The 24,286-nt window shown below is 38.3% G+C and overlaps 1 protein-coding gene across 10 annotated transcripts in view; it reads right to left on the reverse strand.

The window, feature by feature from the left end:
* Positions 1–24,286, reverse strand: part of RALGAPA2 (Ral GTPase activating protein catalytic subunit alpha 2) — a 277,139-nt gene that overhangs the window by 69,785 nt on the left and 183,068 nt on the right. For 8 of the 10 annotated variants that reach the window (XR_006173556.2, XR_010599988.1, XM_042846557.2 and 5 more), the window contains one exon: positions 18,994–19,121. Coding sequence is in view for 8 of the 10 variants with exons in the window: in XM_042846557.2 (XP_042702491.2) it covers positions 18,994–19,121 (128 nt within the window). In the remaining 2 variants the exon portion in view is untranslated. Of the gene's footprint in view, positions 1–8,265; positions 8,706–18,920; positions 19,122–24,286 lie in introns of those variants that run through there. The other 2 variants (XM_065589832.1, XM_065589831.1) reach the window with 2 other exon arrangements.

Consider the following 24,286-nt stretch of genomic DNA (forward strand, 5'->3'; position numbering starts at 1 on the left):
CATTCTTGTACCCACACACTCATTTTCCAATCTCTTGGTTTTTATTGTTTTTACTCTGAATCTCTTTGATTTTGGCAGTTTAAATTGGCCACATTACTTCGTAAAAATTTGGTACATCCCCTTAAATATAAATTAAATTAAGTACTCAAAGTAATTTAATGTAGTTAAAATATTGAAGTGATCACTGTATGTTCTGCAGATTGTGATTATATTGGATGGTTTGGGAATACTATAAGCAATATCAGTAGCTCCCTCTAGTTGGAAAATTTATTTTTGTCCCCCCTCCCCACTCAGAAGAACACGGTATCCTGGGGAGATAAATAGACATTTCAACCTTCCCATTATAAATGGGTGGCCTCTGAATACTATGACATTCAAATATGATAGTTGCACACCCAGTTGTTATATTAATATATTGATTGGTTCTCTTCCTTCTGAAATACAATTTATAATGTTCTGTGTTTGTACAGGGTGACTGACTAGCTTTCTAACACAGAACTATTGGAAAAGTTAAAAACCTCAGATTTAGAATAGAACAATGTATGGTTTAACTTGTTAGAAAATGAAGCTGGAATTTTTATATTATTCTTAGTTTTTAAAACAACAAGAACTTGCATTAATAAATATAAGGTTTCATATATTGATCCAGAAGCCACCTACTTACATTTCCAAAGCTTTGAAACTAAAGAAGAGGCTTTTTAGCCTGAGGGGGTTAAAAGTGTGGGTGTGGAAGTGGGCTTTTGTTTGAAAAATTAGCAATGCTATGAGTCATTGTGCATTAGTGGCAGAATAGTTTTGCATCTTGTATGAATCCAGACACCATATGCCATGCGAGGACCTATTACTTTATTCGGTGCCATTGCTGACAGGCAGACACGTGGGTATCCCCAGTGGAAAGGCTGTCTCCTCTCCGTGGTGAGTACAGGAACCCAGTGATCTGAACACATCAGACATTGTAACTAGCAGCAGGAACAGCTGGTAAGCAAGCAAGAAGCAACGGCAATACAGAGCTAGAATGTTAATGAGACTGCATGAGCTCACAGCACAAACCTCAAAAGAGAAAATATCAATTTGAATTTTGTCAGTTCCTGCATCTCAAAATGTGTAAATTTTAATTTATTTTTGAGATCTTAAGGCTGAATCCTGTGATCTTTATTCAGGCAAACTCCCACTAAAGTATGCGAGTTTGCCTGAGTAAGGTCTGAGTAAAATCTGAGTAAGGGCCTTTGGATTTTGCCATTTAATTCTATTATTTTAAAACAGTGATCTTTATTTCCAGCCAATAACATAGTAAGTGGCCAACCTGGTAATCTTTAGTCAGGCAAAACCTGTGGTAAAGCCAATGAATGTTTTTTTTTTTTTTTATAAGGGATTACACAGGAGCTGCACAACAAATTCCCTAAGGATTGCTTTGAAAATTTCAGAGTAAAGTCCTTACTTTGTGCTGGTGCGGGGTTAAAAAAAAATGTTTAGAGTTATTAATTCAGTGTTAGTCCAAACATAGGCAACTATGGTTAATTTTCTTTTATGTCATAACTTTAAAATATATTTTACCTGGGAGTATCGGAGTTAGAGGTTCATTGTTTTTCCTGATAACCCAGTTGTAGGGAGCTGTATTCAGCTCTTTCTTGGAGAGGAAAGAGCCCTACACTCAAGGGATGAAGTGACTATTAACATTTTGTTTAAAAAATCTGTTTAGGATGGAACCTAATTCTCTTCTTACTAATAGGCAAACCTGATATTGTAAACAGACTTCTGTTGTTTCACCATAATTTCCAACACAGATTTAATACTAAGAACAATGTGTAGTGAGGGCTCATAATACAAATATTTCATTATTTTCGAAAATATATTGCAGTACATTTACTATGTAGTATGAACTTAGTGTTACAAATAAAACTATATTTCTCTTAAAGAGTGCCCAACTTTGCTAATTTACATTGAGTTGCATTGTGTTCTGTGAGTAACACTACTGAAATCAGTGTAATTACTCACCGAAGAAATCACTACTCAACAAACAGCAATGGACATTTCAAAATTGAGGATTACTGTTTAGTATTTCTATAGCTCTTTACAGGCTGGGTCCTGGCTTCAGAGTCGTGCAAACAGACTATAAAGCTACCTTAAATGCAACTGAGGATATTCTTGTGGTGGGTCCTACACAATCCCCCTTTGCAGGCTATGGCTGGGATAGGCCTGCTCACCTTTGAGCACTGACAATCCCATGTTATAATTACCCCAGGAGCGCTATTACCAGCCAGTACAAATTAGAGTACAGTGAAGTTCCCTTTACTCGATTATTGGTTAAACCAACCTCAAGCAACCCAAGGAGAACAAAGGTGGCGTACTGTCAATTATGTGCAACTCAGGGCTGGTCTACACTTGGGGGGGGGGGGGGAATCGATCCAAGATACGCAACTTCAGCTATGCGAATAGCGTAGCTGAAGTCGAAGTATCTTGGATCGAATTACCTGGGGTCCACACGGCACGGAATCGACGGCCGCAGCTCCCCTGTCGACTGCGCTACCGCCGCTCGCTCTGGTGGAGTTCCGGAGTCGACGGTGAGCGTGTTTGGGGATCGATATATTGCGTCTTAACGACACGTGATATATCGATCCCGGATAAATCGATTGCTACCCGCCGATACGGAGGGTAGTGAAGACATACCCTCAGCCTGATCCAAGGACTGGGACCTGCATGTTTAAAGCACTATACACATAACAACTAACAAAATCCTGCGAAGTGTATGGTGCTGTATAAATAAAATTGTTACAGGTGGGGAAATAAGTCAGAAAGGGAAAGTGATCTGTGTAAAACAACAGTGTTTTCCATGACAGAACTAGGATTAGAATTCATAATTCCAAAATCCAAACCCTGTGCTCATTTCTGTAGACAATATTGCATCTAAAATCACAATAGACCTTCCAGTTCTCAGTGTGAATCAGAGGTTTACTGTATATTTAGGCCAAAAGTTTTAATTCACTGGAATTTACTCCACATTTATACTAGTTTCACAGAAAGACTTGGTATCTCACACACTTACTTTATTATTGGTTTTTAAAATTATTTAGCCTACCCAGAACATTAGTTAACAAGAGATTCTGTTTTATGAACTGTTACACTAAACCAATATCACAAATAAAAACCTTTTTAAAATTGCTTACTATTTACTGGAGAGATTATGGTTTCTGCACATATGGAGATCATCATTAAGAGAGGAGGAAGTCAGGGCAATTGAAACTTCTACCAGTGGATTGGAACTATATCAATGACATCACTGTCAAGAGTTACAGCACTAATGACTACATCAAAAACAGGGAGATGCAGAAAATAAGCACTCTCATATTGAGACTAGTGCCTTTACCAATAAAGGGACCAGGCTCAGTTGTCTTGCAAAGCTCGCATCACCTAAATGGGGTGACGGGTAATGAAGTTCAAAGTCATGGTGGAAAGATTAATTGGATTGTTTCGGGTTAATTCTAGGCATATGAAAATATGGGGGCGGAGGCGGGGGACAGGGGACGGAACGACAACAAAGGCCTCTGTGCCAATAACCTTTTTCAGGGTGGTGCACTCACAATACAATCTGGATATATATAACCTGGAAGTCTTTATTTGATAACCCTGACTATAGTGTCAACAATGATTTTAAGGAATCGAATGGAGTCTTGAAAGCAATGAAGAGGAGCAATGCTCCTGTTATGATGAGAGATTTCAAAGAACAAGAACAAGAATGAATTGGCAGGAGGACTAAACTATTCAATACTGGAGACAATCCCTCCTATCACAATGCTGAGGGATGTTGGAAGTTTGAACTGTAATTGTTGTACCTGTTCTATGAATAAAGAGGACTTTGCTTTCTGGGCTATTGCTCTGGCTCTCAATTCAATTCTTAATTCTCTTAACACTGTATACATGAGATACAGAAAGGCAGAGATGGCACTGATTTTTCGGGATGTTGCTGATCCTAAGGGTACGTCTATACTTACCCGCTGGTTCGGCGGCCAGCAATCGATCTTCTGGGATCGATTTATCGCGTCTTGTCTAGACGCAATAAATCGATCCCGGAAGTGCTCACCGTTGACGCCGGTAATCCTGCTCTGTGAGAGGAGTAGGCGGAGTCGACGGGGGAGCCTGCCTGCCACGTGTGGACCCGCGGTAAGTACTTTTAAGTTCCAACTAAAATACTTCGACTTCAGCTACGTTATTCACGTAGCTGAAGTTGCGTATCTTAGTTCGAACTGGGGGCTTAGTGTGGACCAGGCCTCAGAAGTGAAAAGGAATTTGTATCCAAGATATGTGAAGAGGGAAGATGAGCAGTCAATTAGTACAAGAGAGGAAGCAAAAATGTATTTGAAATGTAAAGTTTTAGATGTTTATGAATGCTTCAGTGTGAATCTGTGGAAGCAAATATATACAGAACTATACAGTACCACTGGAATGCAATACATTTCTCTCCAAGTCTAAGAAGTGCACTATGAATAAGAGCTGAAGAGCTGCCTCTACAATCCCATGTAATGCCACCTAAATGCTTTGCCTCGCATGACTTATTACAGGCTGGAACAGATTAGAGCTATCGATTGCTGCCTGGAGAAGGTTCTCACTGTGAGAACGGAAGGCAAGCAGCAGAGACAGACAGCTAAACTATCGATCTACTTCAGCAGGGAAACTGCACTTCAAAATGAAGGTCAGTACTCCTTACACCACCTATTAGAGCTACTGTAGCATTCATCAGGATACTTCAGAAATTGGTGTGACTGGACCACTACTCCTGTCTCAAACTCCAACCTGTCTTGTGATAGCTGCTTACAATAGCTGACAGAGAAGCTAAACATGGCAAGTTAAATCTGTTGCTTTTCTGTAGATAAGGTATCAGAGACTGACTATAGATACTCCTGAGAGTCAGAACTGATCATTTCAGCAGAAAACTGTCAGGTGCCATGTCAAATAATTGCCAAAGCTACACTGATACAGTCTTAAGAATTTCATACTAATTTCTAATATGATCTATATAACTTGAAGGCACAAATTTCACTGGATTAAAAAAAAAAAAACCCAAACCTTTTCTGAAAAGATTCTTAGGCTTTTTCCTTGATTTTCAAATCATCATCCGAATCGAAGATCACAATGGTATTCTTCTTATAGTCCAAAAAAGCAGGTAACACACATTTCAAAATGTTATGGTGATTCTTTCAAAAGTTTACAACTGAACATTGACTTAATACAGCTTTGAAACTTTACTATGCAGAAGAAAAAATGCTTTTAACTAGCTTAATTTAAATGAAACAAGCATAGTAACTGGTTCCTTAGCTTGTCAAATCTTTCTTTTTTAAACCTTCCCTTTATTTTTTTAGTAATTTATGTTTAACACAGTACTGTACTGTATTTCCTTTTTTTTTTTTTGGTCTCTGCTGCTGCCTGATTGCATATTTCCGGCTCCAAATGAGGTGTGTGGTTAACAGTTCAGTTCGTAACTTTGGTGTTCGTAACTCTGAGGTTCTATGTTCGTAACTCTGAGGTTATAGCACATAAATCTTAAAGAATTGCTCACATGCCAAACTACTGTACTAGAAATAAGAGAAAAGGGGATTACAGTGGACGAGAAGCTGGATATGAGTCAGCAGTGTGCCCTTGTTGCCAAGAAGGCTAACGGCATATTGGGCTGCATTAGTAGGAGCACTGCCAGCAGATAGAGGGAAGTGATTATTCCCCTCTATTTGGCACTGGTGAGGCCACATCTGGAGTATTGTGTCCAGTTTTGGGCCCCCCACTACAGGAAAGATGTGGACAAATTGGAGAGAGTCCAGCGGAGGGCAATGAAAATGATTAGGGGGTTGGGGCACATGTCTTACGAGGAGAGGCTAAGGGAACTGGGCTTATTTAGTCTGCAGAAGAGAAGAGTAAGGGGGGATTTGATAGCAGCCTTCAACTACCTGAAGGGGAGTTTCCAAAGAGGATGGAGCTAGGCTGTTCTCAGTGGGGGCAGATGTCAGAACAAGGAGCAATGGTCTCAAGTTGCAGTGGGGGAGGTCTAGGCTGGATATTATGAAAAACTATTTCACTAGGAGGGTGGTGAAGCACTGGAATGGGTTACCTAGTGAGGTGGTGTAATCTCCATCCTTAGAGGTTTTTAAAGCCCAGCTTGACAAAGCCCTGGCTGGGATGATTTAGTTGGGGTTGGTCCTGCTTTGAGCATGGGGTTGGACTAGATGACTTCCTGAGGTCTCTTCCAACCCTAATCTTCTATGATTAATTATCAGACTTTTCTACTAATCTGCAGGATTACAAACTCTCTCTAACATATCTGAGGAGAGAAATAATGACACCCAATGCTCAGCTATTACATAAATCAAGTGTGTGTTCTTATTGTGTGCATGTATATACAGACATATACACAAATACATAATTTTGCAGTGGAATAGTATGAACATTCAAGTTAAACTTGAGAAGATACTCATTCATAGATTCATAGATTCTAGGACTGGAAGGGACCTCGAGAGGTCATTGAGACCAGTCCCCTGCCCACATGGCAGGACCAAATACTGTCTAGACCATCCCTGATAGACATTTATCTAACCTACTCTTAAATATCTCCAGAGATGGAGATTCCACAACCTCCCTAGGCAATTTATTCCAGTGTTTAACCACCCTGACAGTTAGGAACTTTTTCCTAATGTCCAACCTAGACCTCCCTGGCTGCAGTTTAAGCCCATTGCTTCTTGTTCTATCCTTAGAGGCTAAGGTGAACAAGTTTTCTCCCTCCTCCTTATGACACCCTTTTAGATACCTGAAAACTGCTATCATGTCCCCTCTCAGTCTTCTCTTTTCCAAACTAAACAAACCCAATCCTTTCAGCCTTTCTTCATAGTTCACGTTCTCAAAACCTTTAATCATTCTTGTTGCTCTTCTCTGGACCATCATCACTCTCTACTTTCAGGGTTTATAACTGGAAGAAAAAATCCCAACCCTGGGGTGGGACACCACAAGCTGTCATACTGGGAGTGATTTTTTTTGCTAACCCAGTGAAATGTGGTTCAGCTTTACTTTTTATTTATACAATAGAAAAAACAAAAACAAAATCCCAAACCAATAAATGATAGTATTTTCAAATGTTTGGAACCTTTTTGCTCTGCTCCTAAAAGCAATGAGTCTAGCATCAAGAGGAAGAGGTGTGGTAGAGTTACTGGTTGGGCTATCTCCATTTCTACTGAAGACAGGAGACAATCCAGTACTGTAGCGCAGTGGAGATTTTACAAAATGAAATTATAAACATATGCAGGAATCAAATTTGCAGGAATCAAGTGGCTCAAAAAGAAAAGAAAACAGCATCAGTTCTGTTGATGTCCTCTAAAATGAGGCTTTTAAAAATATGTCTTTAGATTGATCATGTATTTATTAATCCAAAGCAGATATTAATTTAACATCTAATGGTCCCTGAAAACACAAACTGTAGTTAAACTATTAAGGAAATAGTTAGGAGACCAGAGTCAGATTACCATAGAGTGCAGAAAGCATATCAAGCAGTTTGTGTCCCATGAAGACAACAGACTGTAAATCTTATGCTCTGTGGATGTCTTGCAAGCAGTTAGGAAAACCTGGGACAGAACTTCAGATGCGTACCCAAACATTTGATTTCTTTACATTGTTCTAAGCAATGAGAGTTAGTGAAACAGTAAATTGGATGGGAATTACTATGGTCACATCCAACCAATGAAGACACCTAGTCAATACCCAAAGTCAATAGAAGACTAGCAGATTTTAGCACCACAGTCTCTTCTGAAGTTAGAAAGGACTTTACTCACCAGAACTATCAGAGGATAAGCATGCAGGCATTTCCATCGAAGAAGTGAATGCTCCAATTATAGATGTGCACCTCTTAAAGTTCAGGCTCAAGCCAGGTGCTCTCTCTCAGAGTCCCACGCAAGGATCCAGTTCACCATGGATCAGTGTGGCCATTCTTCAGAGGCAAGATAGGAGATACTCTTCTCTCAAGTTTAGAAGCAGGCAGAAAGGACAGAATCTAGTGAGGCCTATTTCAAACCTTAAGAGCTTCCCAGCACAAGTGGGCTGAGTTTATCCTTTCTCGTTAAGTGATGTAAAGCATCACTGACTGTACAAAGACAGTTTTGCATAACACCAGATTTTTGTGATCCACAGACAATCCAGGAATGGTTTCATTTCTAGGAGGCTGACATGTAACATGGGACAAAATATCCTGGGTATAAAATTTCCGGCTGAGCGGCCCAATTGTAAACCACATATGACCAGAACTGATTTAGATTTAGGAAGCTAGGAAATTAATCAGACAGATTGGATTTGAAGTCAAAGACGTATTTTTCAGTTGCATTCTGAGAGTATGTGCATGATGTGAGGTCACTGAAACTTCAAAATCCTTTTGGCAGTCAATGTGAAATTATGAAACAAATATCACTTAAGTCCCTGAAACCTGCAGACTGAATTGCACCTTCACCTCCAGAGGATAAAACTAGTACCTAAGATTCAAAAGAACATAGCAATTTAGATTTAGAACAGTATGAGTGCATCTTAAGATACAACCTTGTTTTGTTTCTTTTTTAATCTTTACAGATAAACTGAACTCTCAATGATGCATTGTAAATGACTGCAAGGTAACTTAGGAAACAGTACCTGGGGAACAAAAGGATGCTCAAAAATACCTTCCTAATGTACAGTTCATTTAGGAGAATCTGGAGGAAAGCACAAAAATACATTGTACATGTGCCATTGTCAGAAGTTATCCTTACTTAAATTACAAATACATAAACCATGTTTAACCTTTCTCCATACTGTATGAGATCTGGATTCCATCAAAAGCCAAGTACATAAATATTTTTCATTATGGACTTTCTGCAAGTGTATATATTTCTTCTAGGTGTTCCAGCAGCAGCAAATTCCAGTTTTATATATTTCAGTTATTGTATTTTTATATACAAGACAGAAGATGTATTGTTTAAGAAAAAAACAATAGGAGCCAGCCTGAAGTTCATTGGGCTAAATACAAGAAATCAATATCGCGGAAGAATCCATTGTTGGCTAAATCAGATTTTTATATGCACTCAGGGTTCCAACAAACCTGATCTCTCCTTACATAATTTCATCAGCATATGCCTTGAAGTCAGCAACTGGCCAGTTTAGGTTTTATTAATTGCTTTATTTATTAAATTTACATGTACAAACACTAGTTTAGCCCATACTATTTTTTCTGACATTCTGATTGTTTTCAATTAGCCCTAGTGAACCTATTGCTTTTGTTTTAGATGGTGTCTCTCCCGTATATGCCAAAAATAAGTATTTTCCATAATACAAGGGACTGAGAAACTTGTGTATTTTCTGAAACTTGCAGCACCATAAAATCTGCCCAAACCAATTCTTGATCCTCACAAGCATCACTTCGTATCCTTACCACATGCTCAGATATTTCTCTAACCAACAACACCAGCTTCTTGAAATTCTCTTGCACATAATATACCATTATTTATCTTATTTTTTCTAGCACTTTTGGTAGTCAGTTCTCAAATTAATCCATAGGGGGGACTCCTATCCAAAGAACACAGGACTTGGTAGTGAAGAATATGATCATGTAGCTTATCTAGATATTGCCTGGTTTCTCACAAGGAAACCAAGCAGAGTTAGCAGAAACAGCAATTTAATCTTACAATATTCCAAATAAGGCCTCAATAGCTTAATATAAAGTACTTAACTCTCCAAAAAATGTCATTTTTTTTTCTTATTACATTACTTGATTAGGCTCCAAAACAATCTTCTTAGACAAGGGTAAATCTAGAGAAGGACTGGCTCTCTCAAATTTTTACTGCCATGACTTTGGGATGGCTGAGTCACACATATGCAGAGGAGTCGCGAGTGACTTACGAAGGTCTTTCTCAAACAATTGTCTATGAAAACTTTATAGCAGCTCCACACAATTACATTTTGTTTATATTAGATGTTTAGACTCCCCTCTATTCCCCTGCCCTGAAGTATAACTGATGCAATTGTTATTTGGGGGAGAAAGAAGAAGAGGAGAAAAAGGGGAGGAACTTACTGCTGTCCTCAAGTACAATGTAAAGTCATTTTAATAGTAGTTTGAAATTTCATACCATGATTTGTGAGATATACAATTTAATGTGGTGGCCATTCTACACATTGCTTCACCAAGCACCATTCATTCTCTCTCAGATGCTTAGCTAACTGGTTCTTGCTCATATGCTCAGGAAAGTGATCACCATTTGGGGGGTTAGGAAGAAATTTTCCCCTAGGTTAGATTGGCAGTGATGTTGGGAGTTTTTTGCCTTCCTCTTCAGCATGGATAATAGCATAGAGAGTACACTTATAAAGTTTGCGGATGATACCAAGCTGGGAGGGGTTGCAAGTGATTTGAAGGATAGGATTAAAATTCAAAATGATCTGGACAAACTGGAGAAATGGTCTGAAGAAAATAGGATGAAATTCAATAAGGACAAATGCAAAGTACTCCACTTAGGAAGGAACAATCAGTTGCACACATACAAAATGGGAAATGGCTGCCTAGGAAGGAGTACTGCAGAAAGGGATCTGGAGGTCATAGTGGATCACAAGCTAAATATGAGTCAACAGTGTAACACTGTTGCAAAAAAAGCAAACATCATTCTGGGATGTATTAGCAGGAGTATTGTAAGCAAGACATGAGACGTAATTCTTCTGCTCTACTCCGCGCTGATTAGGCCTCAATTGGAGTATTGTGTCCAGTTCTGGGCGCCACATTTCAGGAAAGATGTGGACAAATTGGAGAAAGTCCAGAGAAGAGCAACAAAAATGATTAAAGGTCTAGAAAACATGACCTATGAGGGAAGACTGAAAAAATTGGGTTTGTTTAGTCTGGAGAAGAGAAGACTGAGAGGGGACATGATAACGGTTTTAAAGTACATAAAAGGCTGTTACAAGGAGGTAGAAAAATTGTTCTTCTTAACCGCTGAGGATAGGACAAGAAGCAATGGGCTTAAATTACAGCAAGGGCAGTTTAGGTTGGACATTAGGAAAAACTTCCTGTCAGAGTGGTTAAGCACTGGAATAAATTGCCTAGGGAGGTTGTGGAATCTCCATCATTGGGAATTTTAAAGAGCAGGATGGACAAACACCTGTCACGGATGGTCTAGATAATACTTAGTCCTGCCTTGAGTGCAGGGGCCTGGACTAGATGACCTCTTGAGATCCCTTCCAGTTCTATGATTCTGTAGGGTGCAGGCCACTTTTTGGGATTATCTGGATATATTTCACTTGGTCAACTCCCTGCCATCTGAGGGACATTTGGCAGTGGTGCACCTCAGTCCCTCTTGTTCTCTGCCTCTGGCACATAATAGTTTAGTCTTTTGTGAGCTGTAATACTTTGGTCTAAGTTCAGTTATTGGCTTCAATGTAGGGGTTCTGGTTGTGTTGGTGGCCTGTGATATACAGGTCAGACTAGATAATCTGGTGGTCCCTTCTGGCCTTAATCTCTATGACCAATTTGCTTCAATCCTGATCTAGAAGGTCCAGGCCAAACTGGGAGATATGCTACTTCCACACCTGCTTTACATAAAACCAAAGACAAGTTAGATGTACAGCAGCAACTTGACCTGAAGTCTTGAATTACAAGAATTTATCTATATCTGACACCGTGTCTATGTAGCTGTTCTAGTCAGAAGCTACATCATCTGCTAAAACAAGCAGCAGTTTGAATCCTCTGAAACTGACAGTATAAAAATACAGCATATTTTTCTGAGCTTTGTGTACAATATTTAGCAAAAATGTGCATTGCTGTCATTAGAAAATGCTTATAAGTAAATGTTATAAAGAAAATACATTTAGGGAATCCTAAATTGACTAAAAAACTATTGGATAACCCCGAAGAAGAGACCACACAGAAGGAAGATTCTTTTCACATGGATGCCTTTTTCGTTGCATCATAGATTTTACATGCTCTTTGTTGTGCCCTGCCTTTTTCTTTGTGTGTAATTAAACTGATTTAAAGCCTTAGTTTTACACATACATTGTTTATCAACCCTACTCCTAATAAATGCCTAGGACATGCTGCTTATAGCATTATGTTCTTTTCAAGATGGTACTGACAATTAGCAACCTCAGATTTAATTGCCATTTGATTAGGAGGATCTTTTGTTTATCTGCAGTCAATTGTTTTAGTCTGAAAGAGTACTCAAGAATGATATCTCTTGAAGATTACTGGTTCCTTCCTCTCTCCAGGAAACAGAAGATGGTTTTGAAACCCTCAAACTCATATGTAATACTTATTATGTTAGTATATAGCAATTTTTAGTGGGTTTGCATATTAGTATTATATTCTTATTATATGTCATGTCATATTTTACATGTGTTTTAATGACTAAGCAGAAAGCTTATGGTTAGCCATTAAAACACATGTAAAATAAAATTCTTGCCTCAAAGATTGAGCATGATAGTGAGGCTACTCCCTAAAGCATATCAGCTAGTACTTCGTAGCATCTTCATGTTTGTGAGAGCACTCCTTAGCGTGGGTTAAAGCCAGGAGTCCAGACATTTCTAGAAGCTTTACAAATAATCCTCTCATTTTCAGGAGTACATTTAAATGTATGCTAATACCGGATACGTGAACTATATAACACTTCAAGAGAAGTTGGGTTCAGATCTTTCAAAAGACTACTATTCTATGCTCTATTTTGTTATTTAACTTAACTTGAGTTCAATTATATACTTTGGTTTGGTTTTGTGTGATGTCATCACTCTGTCTGAATTGTGTAAATGAACCAGTTTCATGAGTGGCTTTGAGATATAAGACAGCAGCTACACACTAAAATTTGAATACGTCAGTTAACTGGCACATTTTTGAATGCTTTCCATGCTCTAATAAATGCTTTAAAACATAGAAGTCACTGCAGCAATATGAAAAGTTATTTAAGAACAGGAAAAAACACACATACACTCTTTGAAGTTTTTACCTTTCCCACTTTTTAACATCTTACTAATAGCAAAAAATATATTTGGGTACAACAGTGGAATTTGAGTCATCATGACCAAATGATTACAGTGCAAACCCTAGATTCTTCTGTGGCTCTGCAGGCTTCTGGTACCCATGGTAACTAAACCTCAGATATTGTCCTCCACTCAGCTGGAGTACTAAGTATTGGGAGGCTTTTGTGTCTGATGAGATTTCTTCCACAACCTTCTAGCAACAGACCCTAGTGCTTCCTCCTGACTCTTTTCTAATTGAGATGCAAATTAATCTCGGTGGCTGATTACACTTCCCTTATAGCTACTGATAAGTGCAGCTGTAACCAGAGTTTACAGACTTTCCAACAAGTGACTTCAGCTGCCATTATTTGCATGAGGCTGCCAGGACTTTACAGCCCACTATTTAGGAGATGTAGATCAACTTCCCCTTAGGCAGTGCAAGCATTTTATTCACTGCATGTTGTTTAAAATGTAAAGTGAAAATGAAAGCAAACTCTGCTATTTGAAATAAATGTTTTTTGTCCTGTCCCTAAATTTTGTCCTGTCCCCAGAATTATTCTGCTCTTTGCACCATGTTTCTGACTCCACTATCATTCCCCGTAATGCAATTTTTTACTTTATTCCAAATCTAGGTCATAAACACATTTCCGAAGCCCCCTAATTGTTTTTGTTGCTGTTCTCGGAATGCCTTCAGATTTGTCAATATTTCACTGCTACTGAGCTGCCCGGAACTAACTGGAATATTCCAGGTATGGTCTCAGCGGAGACACAATGCTCTGCATGGCTATCATTTACCACACCATAGTATCAGATTACCAGTTTCCACCTATACACAGGATAAAAGGCATCTCTAGTAACTTTGTAGTAATGGTTGACTTTTTAATGGCTTGTACTTTTTCTATGCTCTGAGTAGGGTTGCCAGGTCTCTGGTTTTCAACCAGAAAGTCCGGTTGAAAGGGGATCTGTACAGTGGCCAGTCACATGTACTGACTGGATACCAAAAGTCCAGTTGCCATGGGTGGGGGGGCCAAGGGATGAGGTGCTGCGTTATCAACCCATGCCAGCTCCTGCTCAGCGGGGGCTGCCTCCTACCTGCATCTTGGGAGCCTGCCTGCCCAGTCCTAGCCCTGGAGCAGAGGGAGCCCTACTGGGGCGGGGGGGGGGGGGGGGGAGGGAGGGCATAGGTAGGTGAACAGGACCAAGTGAGGAGGAAGGGAGTTGGCGGGGGAGGAGGGGGGAGCGGCGAGCGATGAGGGCGGGACCTCGGGGGAAGAGGTGGGGAGAGGGGAGGTTCCAGCTCTCCGGCTGTAGTGTTCGGTTTTCAGAAATTAGAAAGTTGGCAATCCTAGCTCTGAGATGCACTTCTTTTATATATATGTACCCTAAAGTTGCAACAACTTTTTCTGGTGTCATATCTCTAGACAGCAAATTAAACATGACTTTGCACTGATCTCAATCTTAATTCTTTTAGCATTATTGCTTTCTGGGTTTACCCCTTCCATTGAATATTTTAATTAGTTCACTCCCAGGGGTGCTGGAACAGTTTTTGGAGTGGGAGTGCTGAACTGTATCCCTCTAGCCCTTGTCCGTACCCTCACCACCCCCCAGAACTGGGGCCAGTAGCAGGGCCATGACTCCGGGGGGGGGGCAGGGCCACAGCTAGGCGTGGGTGCGGAGTCCCAGGGACCCTGGGGCTGGCAGCAGAGCCCCCCGGGCCCTGGTAGCAGGGCAGGACCCCACGTGCGGGCCGGGGGCCAGGACCCTGGGGCTAGCAGCGGAGCCCCTGAGCATGGGATCGGCGGGACCCTGAAGCCAGCAGCAGAGCCCCTAGGCAGTAGCCAACGGCCAGGACGCCAGGCGCAGAACCTGGGCGTGCTGAGGCATCCCCACTTCCCATGCCTAGGTTCACTCCAGATTTCTTAACTAGTGTTTTTCCAAGTTTAATCTTATTTTGTTATTTCCAATCTTACTAGATAGATCCTTTTCAATTATTTCCTTTTTCTCATTTAATTTTGGAACACCTGCAGTTTTTATCATCTGAAAATTTTATTAATATGGTAACTAGCCCATTTTTTTTGGCCATTTTAAAAAACTGAACCCCAAAGAACTTATGATCTCAGGGCCTAATTCTGCAACTCACGCCAAGTAGCACTTACTCATGACAGGAGTCCCATTAAGTGGGACTAGTTACTCAGCATGCATAAGCATTGTAAAAATCAGGCCCTAAACAAGGATGTAAATGAGACTGGACATAAACTTCAGCACCTGCTAGACATTATCCCTGCACCTCAACACATCGTTATCATTACAATTTGGTTACAGTTCTTCAGCTCATTTCCAGTCTATGTGGCACTGTCCATACCTAGGAAAATCTAATTAAATGAAGAGAGTAAGATTTCCTGAGACATCAGAAAAGCTTCAATAATATTTGAACACTGTACAGTTATTGAAACTACCGTTTTTTGTAATTCTGTCAAAAATGCAAATAAATATATCTGGCAACATGTGTTCATGATTAACTCATGATCCCATTGCTGATGGTTCTATTAACCTGTAGATGCTTAGAAAGTTTTTCTCAGTATTTTTTGTATTATTTTACTGGGGTTTGGAGCAATTCTTTTTTCACGAGGAATCGCTGGGAGATAATTATCAGGAGGATGATTATTCTTTCCCTTTTTAGAAGAAAAGAGGACATTGATCTTCTCACATCTTATAACTCAATCACTACTGTATTCAAGTACTTCTGTTTAAAAATCAGATGGTGCTGTCCAAGGAACATGTTTAGTTAGTAATCCAACACAAATTTTCTTCTTAACACAGTCACTCTCAAAACGTCAGGGTTGGGTATCACCAAAATACAACATATGAAAACTATGGAAACATACACATATCAAGCTTTTCATTATATTACTAATTCCTGAAGTTTCTCCCTTTTGGTATAAGAATTTTATGAGCATATAGGTGCATGGAAAATTATACTTGTATATATGAACCTTTTGAGCTTATCCTGTCAATCCCTCTCCATTCCTTTCTTATTTCCAAAGGATAGCCTGACAGATTCCTTCACCCAACAGGCTAGATCCTCAGGTCCCTAGAGTGCTCTATTCTATCTTGTTTTCCCCACTAGCAATCACTTGCTTCAATGAACTCCCTCTGGCAGGGGTCTCCAACAAAATGTTCTGTCCCTTTAAGAAAGTCACCAAACCTTTACTTTGTGTTTAAAGAGGACTCTTTATTCTCTCTCACATCCAATAAAAGTTGCTTAGGACTTTCCATCCTACTCCAGCTTTTTCTCTTCTCTAATGTCACCTCCTCACTACATTACCTGTTGTGAGGTCCAGCAGCTGCCTTTGTCAGGCTCCAGTATTTCTACTTTCCATTCACATCACATTACCACATGCACAGTACGGTTTGATGCCAAAGTGCACATGTGCAAAGTAATGATGCAGCTAGACCTCACAATGCCCCCAGAAGGGTACAGTGGCATGCATCATACCTAGTCTCTGTGTGTGTTGCATTTAAGTATAGCGAGAAAGAGGCCTGGCAAAGGTTGGGTCACAGCAGGCTGGTGAAAACCAAATGCCTATGACATGTGGAGAGACTCTAGAGAGGCTTAAGGCCTGTGGGAGATGAAAGTCACGGTGATCTCTCTGTACATTGGGGGGATGGAGCTGTGACAATGAAGTAATTGGGGACCTGTTTATGGGGTACTGTTACCTTAATAGGAACCTTAAAAATGGTTTGTTTTGGAGAAACAGCTGAATGATACAGTTCCTTATGAAAACCAGTTTACTTATCCCTAGTATTCTTGTATGGATATATTTATTTATATAAAATAAAATTTTTCTTCTTAACCCAGTCACCCTCAGACTCCAGCATATCACCCTCAAATGCTATTACTTACACACACACACACACACACACACACACACACACACAGTTAGATACATACATATACATTATAGATAGATAGATATACACACAGACACACACAGTAGAGTGCTAGGGATTAGTCAAGTGGTTCTCATAAGGTAACTGTATCAGATCTGAGCTCTTTCTTTAAAACTAATCCAAGCCTGCGTGTGCGTGCATGCACACATATATGTATATCACTACCTATGCCACAGACTCTGACACACAAGCATAAACTGTTAAGATATGTGTTTTATCATGTATACAGTGCACTGAAGTTATAAAATGCTACAGTACTTATACTTGCTATGTATCATTGGTTTTTAGGTGAAGGAGCTCAACTTTAGAGAAATAGGTTTTGGGCCTGATACCCAATGACCATGATTTGATTTTAAAATCATTGGTTAACTTGGGAATTGTAACCATAGCAAGTGGCAAACTTCCAGTTTTCAGCACTCTAGACATTGAAATACGTCCACTGATTGCCCACTAGGGAAAAAAATAAGCAGATGGCAGTTGAGCTAGCCCTCACCACTGAGAAAGAGCAGTGACCACTAGATAAAGGCTAAACTTGACAGATTCTACTTAGCCTGCTGAGAAAGTTATTATAGGAAAATCTAGGAGGGACAAAGGGCAAGGATGAACATTACATCAAATCATATCTTCTGTTTTCCTACTGTGTCAAAAATCATTTTTTCCCTTAGAGATAATGGCATGTTTTTCACTCTTATAATCTCGGTTACTGTGTTCAGGTTACCAGCAACACTAGACTGATTGTTTTATTGTCAGACACAGCTTAACACATCTGCTCATACAGTCAAGGTTACTGAAAGAAGGAACTACTTTGACAGTAGTACTTAGTTGAATTACCCACTCATGACACAAAAGTGAAAAAGCTAGCGAGTTTTGAGTCTGCTTTTAAGTACTGACATAATCTTATAACTAAGGTATTGTGTGGGCCTGCCTGTGCAACTCCAGACAACTTCACCTGGTTTAAACTGAAGAGGAAAAACAAAAAAGGTAATAAAATGTTATTTAGTTTCTTTAATTCTTATGCAAATCTTCATTTCTGAAGCTTTCCACAAACACAATGAATCAAGTTCAGCTCTTCTACAAAAATTACTATTTCTTACATAGCCATAGTAACTAGAAAAATTGAACCTAAAATGTAAATGCCTCTGATAAACTCTAACAAAGCCATCTTTCCTTCATCATAAAGATTGAGTATTCCAGTTGTTTCATCTCAGGAAAATCAAGCGAGGCACTCCTCATTACATAATTCAAAAGCCCCCAAATTAAAAGCCTTCAAAATAAACTGAAATAAGATGAGTGCTGATCCATAGAAACATATGGGACTGTTAGCAATGTGGTTAATGAAGCACACTAGAGTAATTTTATAACATTAGTGGCATTAGGAGAAAAGAAAACCAGAATGTCAAGTAACAAGTGATTTTATGCGATTAGCCTGCATACCACACAAGAATAATAATTCACACTACACAATTCTACAATACTGAAGCATGCCTTCCAGTTACCAATAACTACTGCTGGAAGAATGTGTTCTCAAAACTCTAAGACGCAATGTGGGTAAAATGAAAAATGAACATAAAGACTGATAAATATCAATACCATTGGCCAAATGTTACCTATCTTATTGATGTGAAGATTTCCAAAGAAGACTGTGGAATTACTTGCATTATTACATAAGGGAGTAGAACTGGGCTCCTTTTGTAAATATTAAGCTAATATAAACAATTATTTTCTCGTGCTACAGAAATTTGTAAATTATTCCCTCTTAAAGTTTAAAGCACCATTATATCTAACAGTATACCTGTTGACTTTGCAATTAACAGGTAAGTCCAAAAATGCTTGTATTGTTATCCTTTATTTTTAAAGCATACCATATCAGATTAAAGCCCAGCAAGAATGAGTCTAAAAACATGCTGCTTGATATGAAGAAAGCTTTGACATTTTCCTGATGCACAGTTCTTAGCATAAAGTCCAACTGAAGAGATCTCATTCGCACTTACCTCTATCAGGAGAATATTTGTACTTATGATTCCTACATTTAAATTGCATAAAATGCACAGAAGGAAAGGATACAAGCTCTGGTAGAGGGGTATGAGAGATTTCACAGCTCTGCTGGCATTAATGCACGTGGCACATATAAGGCTTGGCAGCAGTTTTGCAGTCACTATTGCTCCATCAAAAAGAGGACCAAAAAATGGGACCTGCAAACCAAAAAATAAAAGTGATCGCATTTTCAGACACAGCATTCTCCAGTCTTCATTTGATGGTATCACTGGGGGTGGACGGAGATTTTCAAAGTCACAAATGGAAACTAGGTACTCAGTCCCCATTGACTTTCCAAAGGAGTAGGGCACCTAACTTCCCTTTGTGCCTTTGAAAATCTATTCCGAGGACATTATATTAAATCCTGCAATACACAAATAGGGATCAATGAGGTTTTGGAAGGGAAGATTACAAAAAATTAAAAATATCTGACCCATTATCTCTTTATAATGAGCCTCTTCCACTATTTACGACAGAAACAAAATAAGCATGTTATTATATGTACCAAATAATCTTCTAGTAAGACATACATGACAATATTTTGTTTTCAAGAAAACATACATTTGTTCAGATCTGGCATTGTGCTCTAGCTATATATTTGTATACCTAAAGTTTTGCCACTGGATATTCTTCACAAATACCATCAATTCCCATCTCTCTTGGAGACCAGGAAGATACTAATAAACAGTTTTTCAGTCTGACTGCAGACATAAAAAAATTGATTGTTAGAATAGTTCCTACTGCATATGTGTTAGGGATGTAGTCTCTCCTTTATCCCATCACTTGGGCTAAGATCAGAAGAAAGGTAGGTCAATGAACATGGAAGAAAATTCATACCCAGTAGAGTTTAGTTTTGGTAAGTACTGCAAAGCAGGTTTTTTTGTCATGGATTTTCCTCCTCAGATAATAATTTTTGCTTGAGCACAAAGCTATAGCTTAAACTGCAGCACAGATTCAAGTTAAGAACAGAAAAATGTGATGGCAACTGTCAGTATTTGCATTTATATATAAAAGTAGCATTAAGATACAATGTGGAAATAGCTTAGATACTGTATCGCAAATCTGTTAGGTGGTGATTTGTCTAGCATGGGCCATGGGGACTGCTTTACCCTCTTATGCCCCAGACCTTTAGATGCAGCCAGTGCATGTTTGTCCAAAGGGGACCAGCCCTCCCCCCCTAATTTAAACATCCATTTGGATACTGACCGCCATAACCCATTTTGAATAAAGTGAATCTTTAGGTATATTCTCATAAACCATAGCACTGGGGTGTAGTCATGAGTTTGGAATTGAAACTAAGGACCTGCTTCCTGTCTAGAACCCTAAGTATAGTTTAACGAAAAAGGTAACAAGAGTAAAACTCAAGTCTCCAAGGGATGCAAGAGAAGAGAAACTCCCCAAAGAGGTCAAGAATCTGGTATAGCTGGTAAGTAAACTTAAATGGAAGATAGGATTAAGCTAAGTATAAAAAGTAGGGCTGTCAAGCAATTAAAAAAATTAACCACGATTAATTGTGCAATTAATTGTGCTGTTAAACAGTAATAGAATACCATTTATTTAACTATTTTTGGATGTTTTCTACATTGTCAAATATATTGATTGCAATTACAACACAGAATACAAAGTGTACAGTGCTCACTTTATTTTTGATTACAAATATTGCACTGTAAAAAACAAAAGAAATAGTATTTTTCAATTCACCTAATACAAATACTGTTGTGCAATCTCTTTATAATGAAAATTGAACTTACAAATGTAGAATTATGTACAAACACTCCCCCCACATTCAAAAATAAAATAGCATAAAACTTTAGAGCCTACAAGTCCAATCAGTACTACTACTTGTTCAGTCAATTGCTCAAACAAGTTTGTTTACATTTGCAGACGATAATGCTGCCTGCTTCTTGTTTACAATGTTCTCTGGAACAATGGCCGAAGCATTTAGAGGTATATGAATCTTTAGCGCATCTGGCATGTAAATATCTTGCGACACCAGCTACAACAGTGCCATGCGAACGCCTGTTCTCACTTTCAGGTGACATTGTAATTAAGAAGTGGGCAGCATTATCTCCCGTAAATATAAACAAACATTTCTCTTAGCGATTGGATAAACAAGAAGTAGGACTGAGTGGACTTGTAGGCGCTAAAGTTTTACATTGTTTTGTTTTCGAGTGCAGTTATGTAACAAAAAAACCTACATTTGTAAGTTGCACTTTCATGAAAAAGAGATTGCACTACAGTACTTATATGAGGTTAATTGAAAAATACAATTTTTTTTGTTTATCATTTTTACAGTGTAAATATTTGTAATAAAAATAATATAAAATGATCACCGTACACTTTGTATTCTGTGTTGTAATTGAAATTGATATATTTCAAAATGTAGAAAAACATCCAAAATATTTAATAAATTCCAGTTTGTACTCTATTGTTTAACAGTGCGATTAATCGCGATTAATTTTTTTTTTAGTTAATCGCATTAGTTAATTGCGATTAATCAACAGCCCTAATAAAAAGTGTTTTATTCTGTTGACCTAAATGAGGATTGGTATTTAAAAATAGATTAGGGTAGATTTCTGGGTTCAGATCGAGGCCACAATCCTGCACCCTCAACTGTACATTGGGTCCCTAGTTATTGCATGCAATGTTCACAAACATTGAAGTCCTTACAAGGTCTAACAGGTCAGGAACATGGTGCTCATTGCCCACAGGTTGTGGGCTTCCTAAGCTCAGGAATGGAGTAGGGACAAGGGGTCCAGGAAGACAGAGGAGGAAAAATGAGAGACATGGGTCCCCAAGGGGGTCTAGTGTGCAGATGAATGGAGAGAGACAGCCACATCAGGAAAGGGTCATGGACACACATGGCCATTGTTGTAGAGTTTCTAAGTTCTGCAAAGCTTAGAAACATTAGCTCTGCAAAGTCTGATGTGATGATTATTAGTTCTTCAAGGCCAGGCCTGTTTTAAATTAATTCATAAAAATGTAAGGAAAATACATTACTAAAAAAGCCTATGAGAATTGAATTATTTGAAAATATGTAGCTGTATCTTCAAGGATGCTTTAAAATAATTTACATCTTAAAAAAACAAAACAAAAACAAAAAACCAACAACCCCAGCTCTCAGTCACTAGATAGACACCACAAATTCAGTCAAGATCACCCAACCAACCAACTCTAACTTGAACTCCTTCTCTCACCATTCAGATACTACTGTGATAGCTTCAATATAGAAACCAAGACAGTATTAGATATAATTCAATGCATATAAGATGGATACATTTTGCTGAGAGGCTAAACACTACATAGCTATCCTCAGCACATCTAACATGTAAACAAATATTTTCATAAGCTTTTTAAGATTTAAATGTGCTTAGTTTTCATATTATGTATAACTGCAGAGTTCATCTATGAACTTGAAGGCGGCAGTGTGCTTCTGATAGATATTCCTTTATGATATTCAAGCTAGATATTTATCTATGCTGAATCTTACAAGTGGAACCTCACGTAGAGTTCCCCTCCCCTGTACAGCCCCCCTTGGTGAGTTTTATAAGGAAAAAGAATGATCTGGCCCAAGGTAATTAGCTTCTTAGCAAAGGGGCAGTAATGGCAAAAAGAAACCAAAAAACCCCATCTTAAAACTCTGAAACCTTTCATCTTAAAACCAGTATCTCATAGATACATCTGGGCAAGATGCTGACAGGCTCGCCCTGTTACATGAGTTAGAACTGCAACACCTTTCATTGGTTTAGAATCTCTCCCTAAGGAACTGAACACGTAATGTAGGTTGACAACTTGCAGTACTCTCAGTACCTCTGACCATCACAAGTAAATGCTAGAATAAGCACAACGTATGGAGAAGCCCAAATCATTTGTAAACTGGAAAAATGTGTGGAAACACACACAAATAAAATGAATATGGACTGTTAAAAGAAAAATGAAAAATTTTAAGAATATTAAAAATTTATAATAGATACTGATTTTCAGAATAAGTCAACCATGAACTAATTTCTCCACCACAAAAATCAAAATGAAAAAAACTAAACGGAGCTAGTAGTAATTATCAAAATTTAATCTATGGATTTTTTCCATCTGTACTGGGGCTTATAACATAAATAAATACCCTCTATTATTCTTCTGCAACCGCTTTGTGGGTGACTGTGACAGTCATTCAATAAACGGACAAAAGGAATAATATAAATCCCCTGCATCAGGGGAATCCCTCTAATTAGAAGTGGCAATGAATCACAGAAGAAATTTGGTTTTAATATAACATCTGCAAATGACAGCTGTCTTTTCACACAGTTCTTGTTAATGTCATTCCTTTACTTAAAATAATTACTAAAAACAGAAAAAATAGATTAGTATAAAATATTTCCATAATTTGACTAATTTTGGATGATTTTCAGCACATGCAGTTTAACATTTAGAGCCTTCATCGATTTCTGTATGCAAGATTTAGTAGATTGCCAGCTGGAAAAAACAAAAACAATCTATGCCACAGACGTTCTACAGCATCAAGTTTTGTGCTGACTCTGTTTTTAAATTAAGAATTGCAAAGACCAAAACATTTGTAAGTATAAATTCATTTGAAAACTCTATGAAAGGAAGAACATTTTTAGAAGTATTGAGACAGGGAGCAGAGAGTCAGACCTGTTAATTTTGTATGCCAGGTGTGAATAACGAGGGTATACACTTATAAACAACATATGCAGACCTCACACATATTTTCAATTTGATATTTTGGTGAGTTATGAACGTAAATGCCCAGAAACTGATATGTGTTAGTCAGTGTATTAAGAGTTAATTTTACAGAGGTTTTAATATCCACATAAACAAAACAGTTGATAATGTAAATCACTGGAATTATAAAATGAAAGTAATATTCAAATATTCTTATTGACTATCAGCCATTGCTGGTAAGGTCTTGATACCCTCATATTAAAGAAAATTATTAGAATCTTGGAAATGTGTTGGGTTGTCTTAAAGCAGCATCACACAATGAGTTACTAAATTTTTCATGACATTTTCTGAAATTCAATAGGTAATCTTTAACAAATGTCAAAACATTAAATGTTTCAAAACTGAGCCATTTTCATCTACAGAATCAAATGCTAGATTATGACACATAAATCTATTTCAATATTATATCCCTAAAGAGAAAAAACATGTATTTTTTCCATTCATGATTGTATTTTCTTAGTATTCAAGAGAAGTATGCCATTAAATCACCTTCTGAGCTAAATGTAAAATGTTTTTCTGAACAATACAAAATGTAGAAGAAAAGCAGAATTCTGAAAACTGCAATTATTCTTACTTTGTACCA

This window comes from Chrysemys picta, chromosome 3, assembly GCF_011386835.1.
Source record: "Chrysemys picta bellii isolate R12L10 chromosome 3, ASM1138683v2, whole genome shotgun sequence".
In the NCBI taxonomy this organism is placed as follows: domain Eukaryota; kingdom Metazoa; phylum Chordata; order Testudines; family Emydidae; genus Chrysemys; species Chrysemys picta.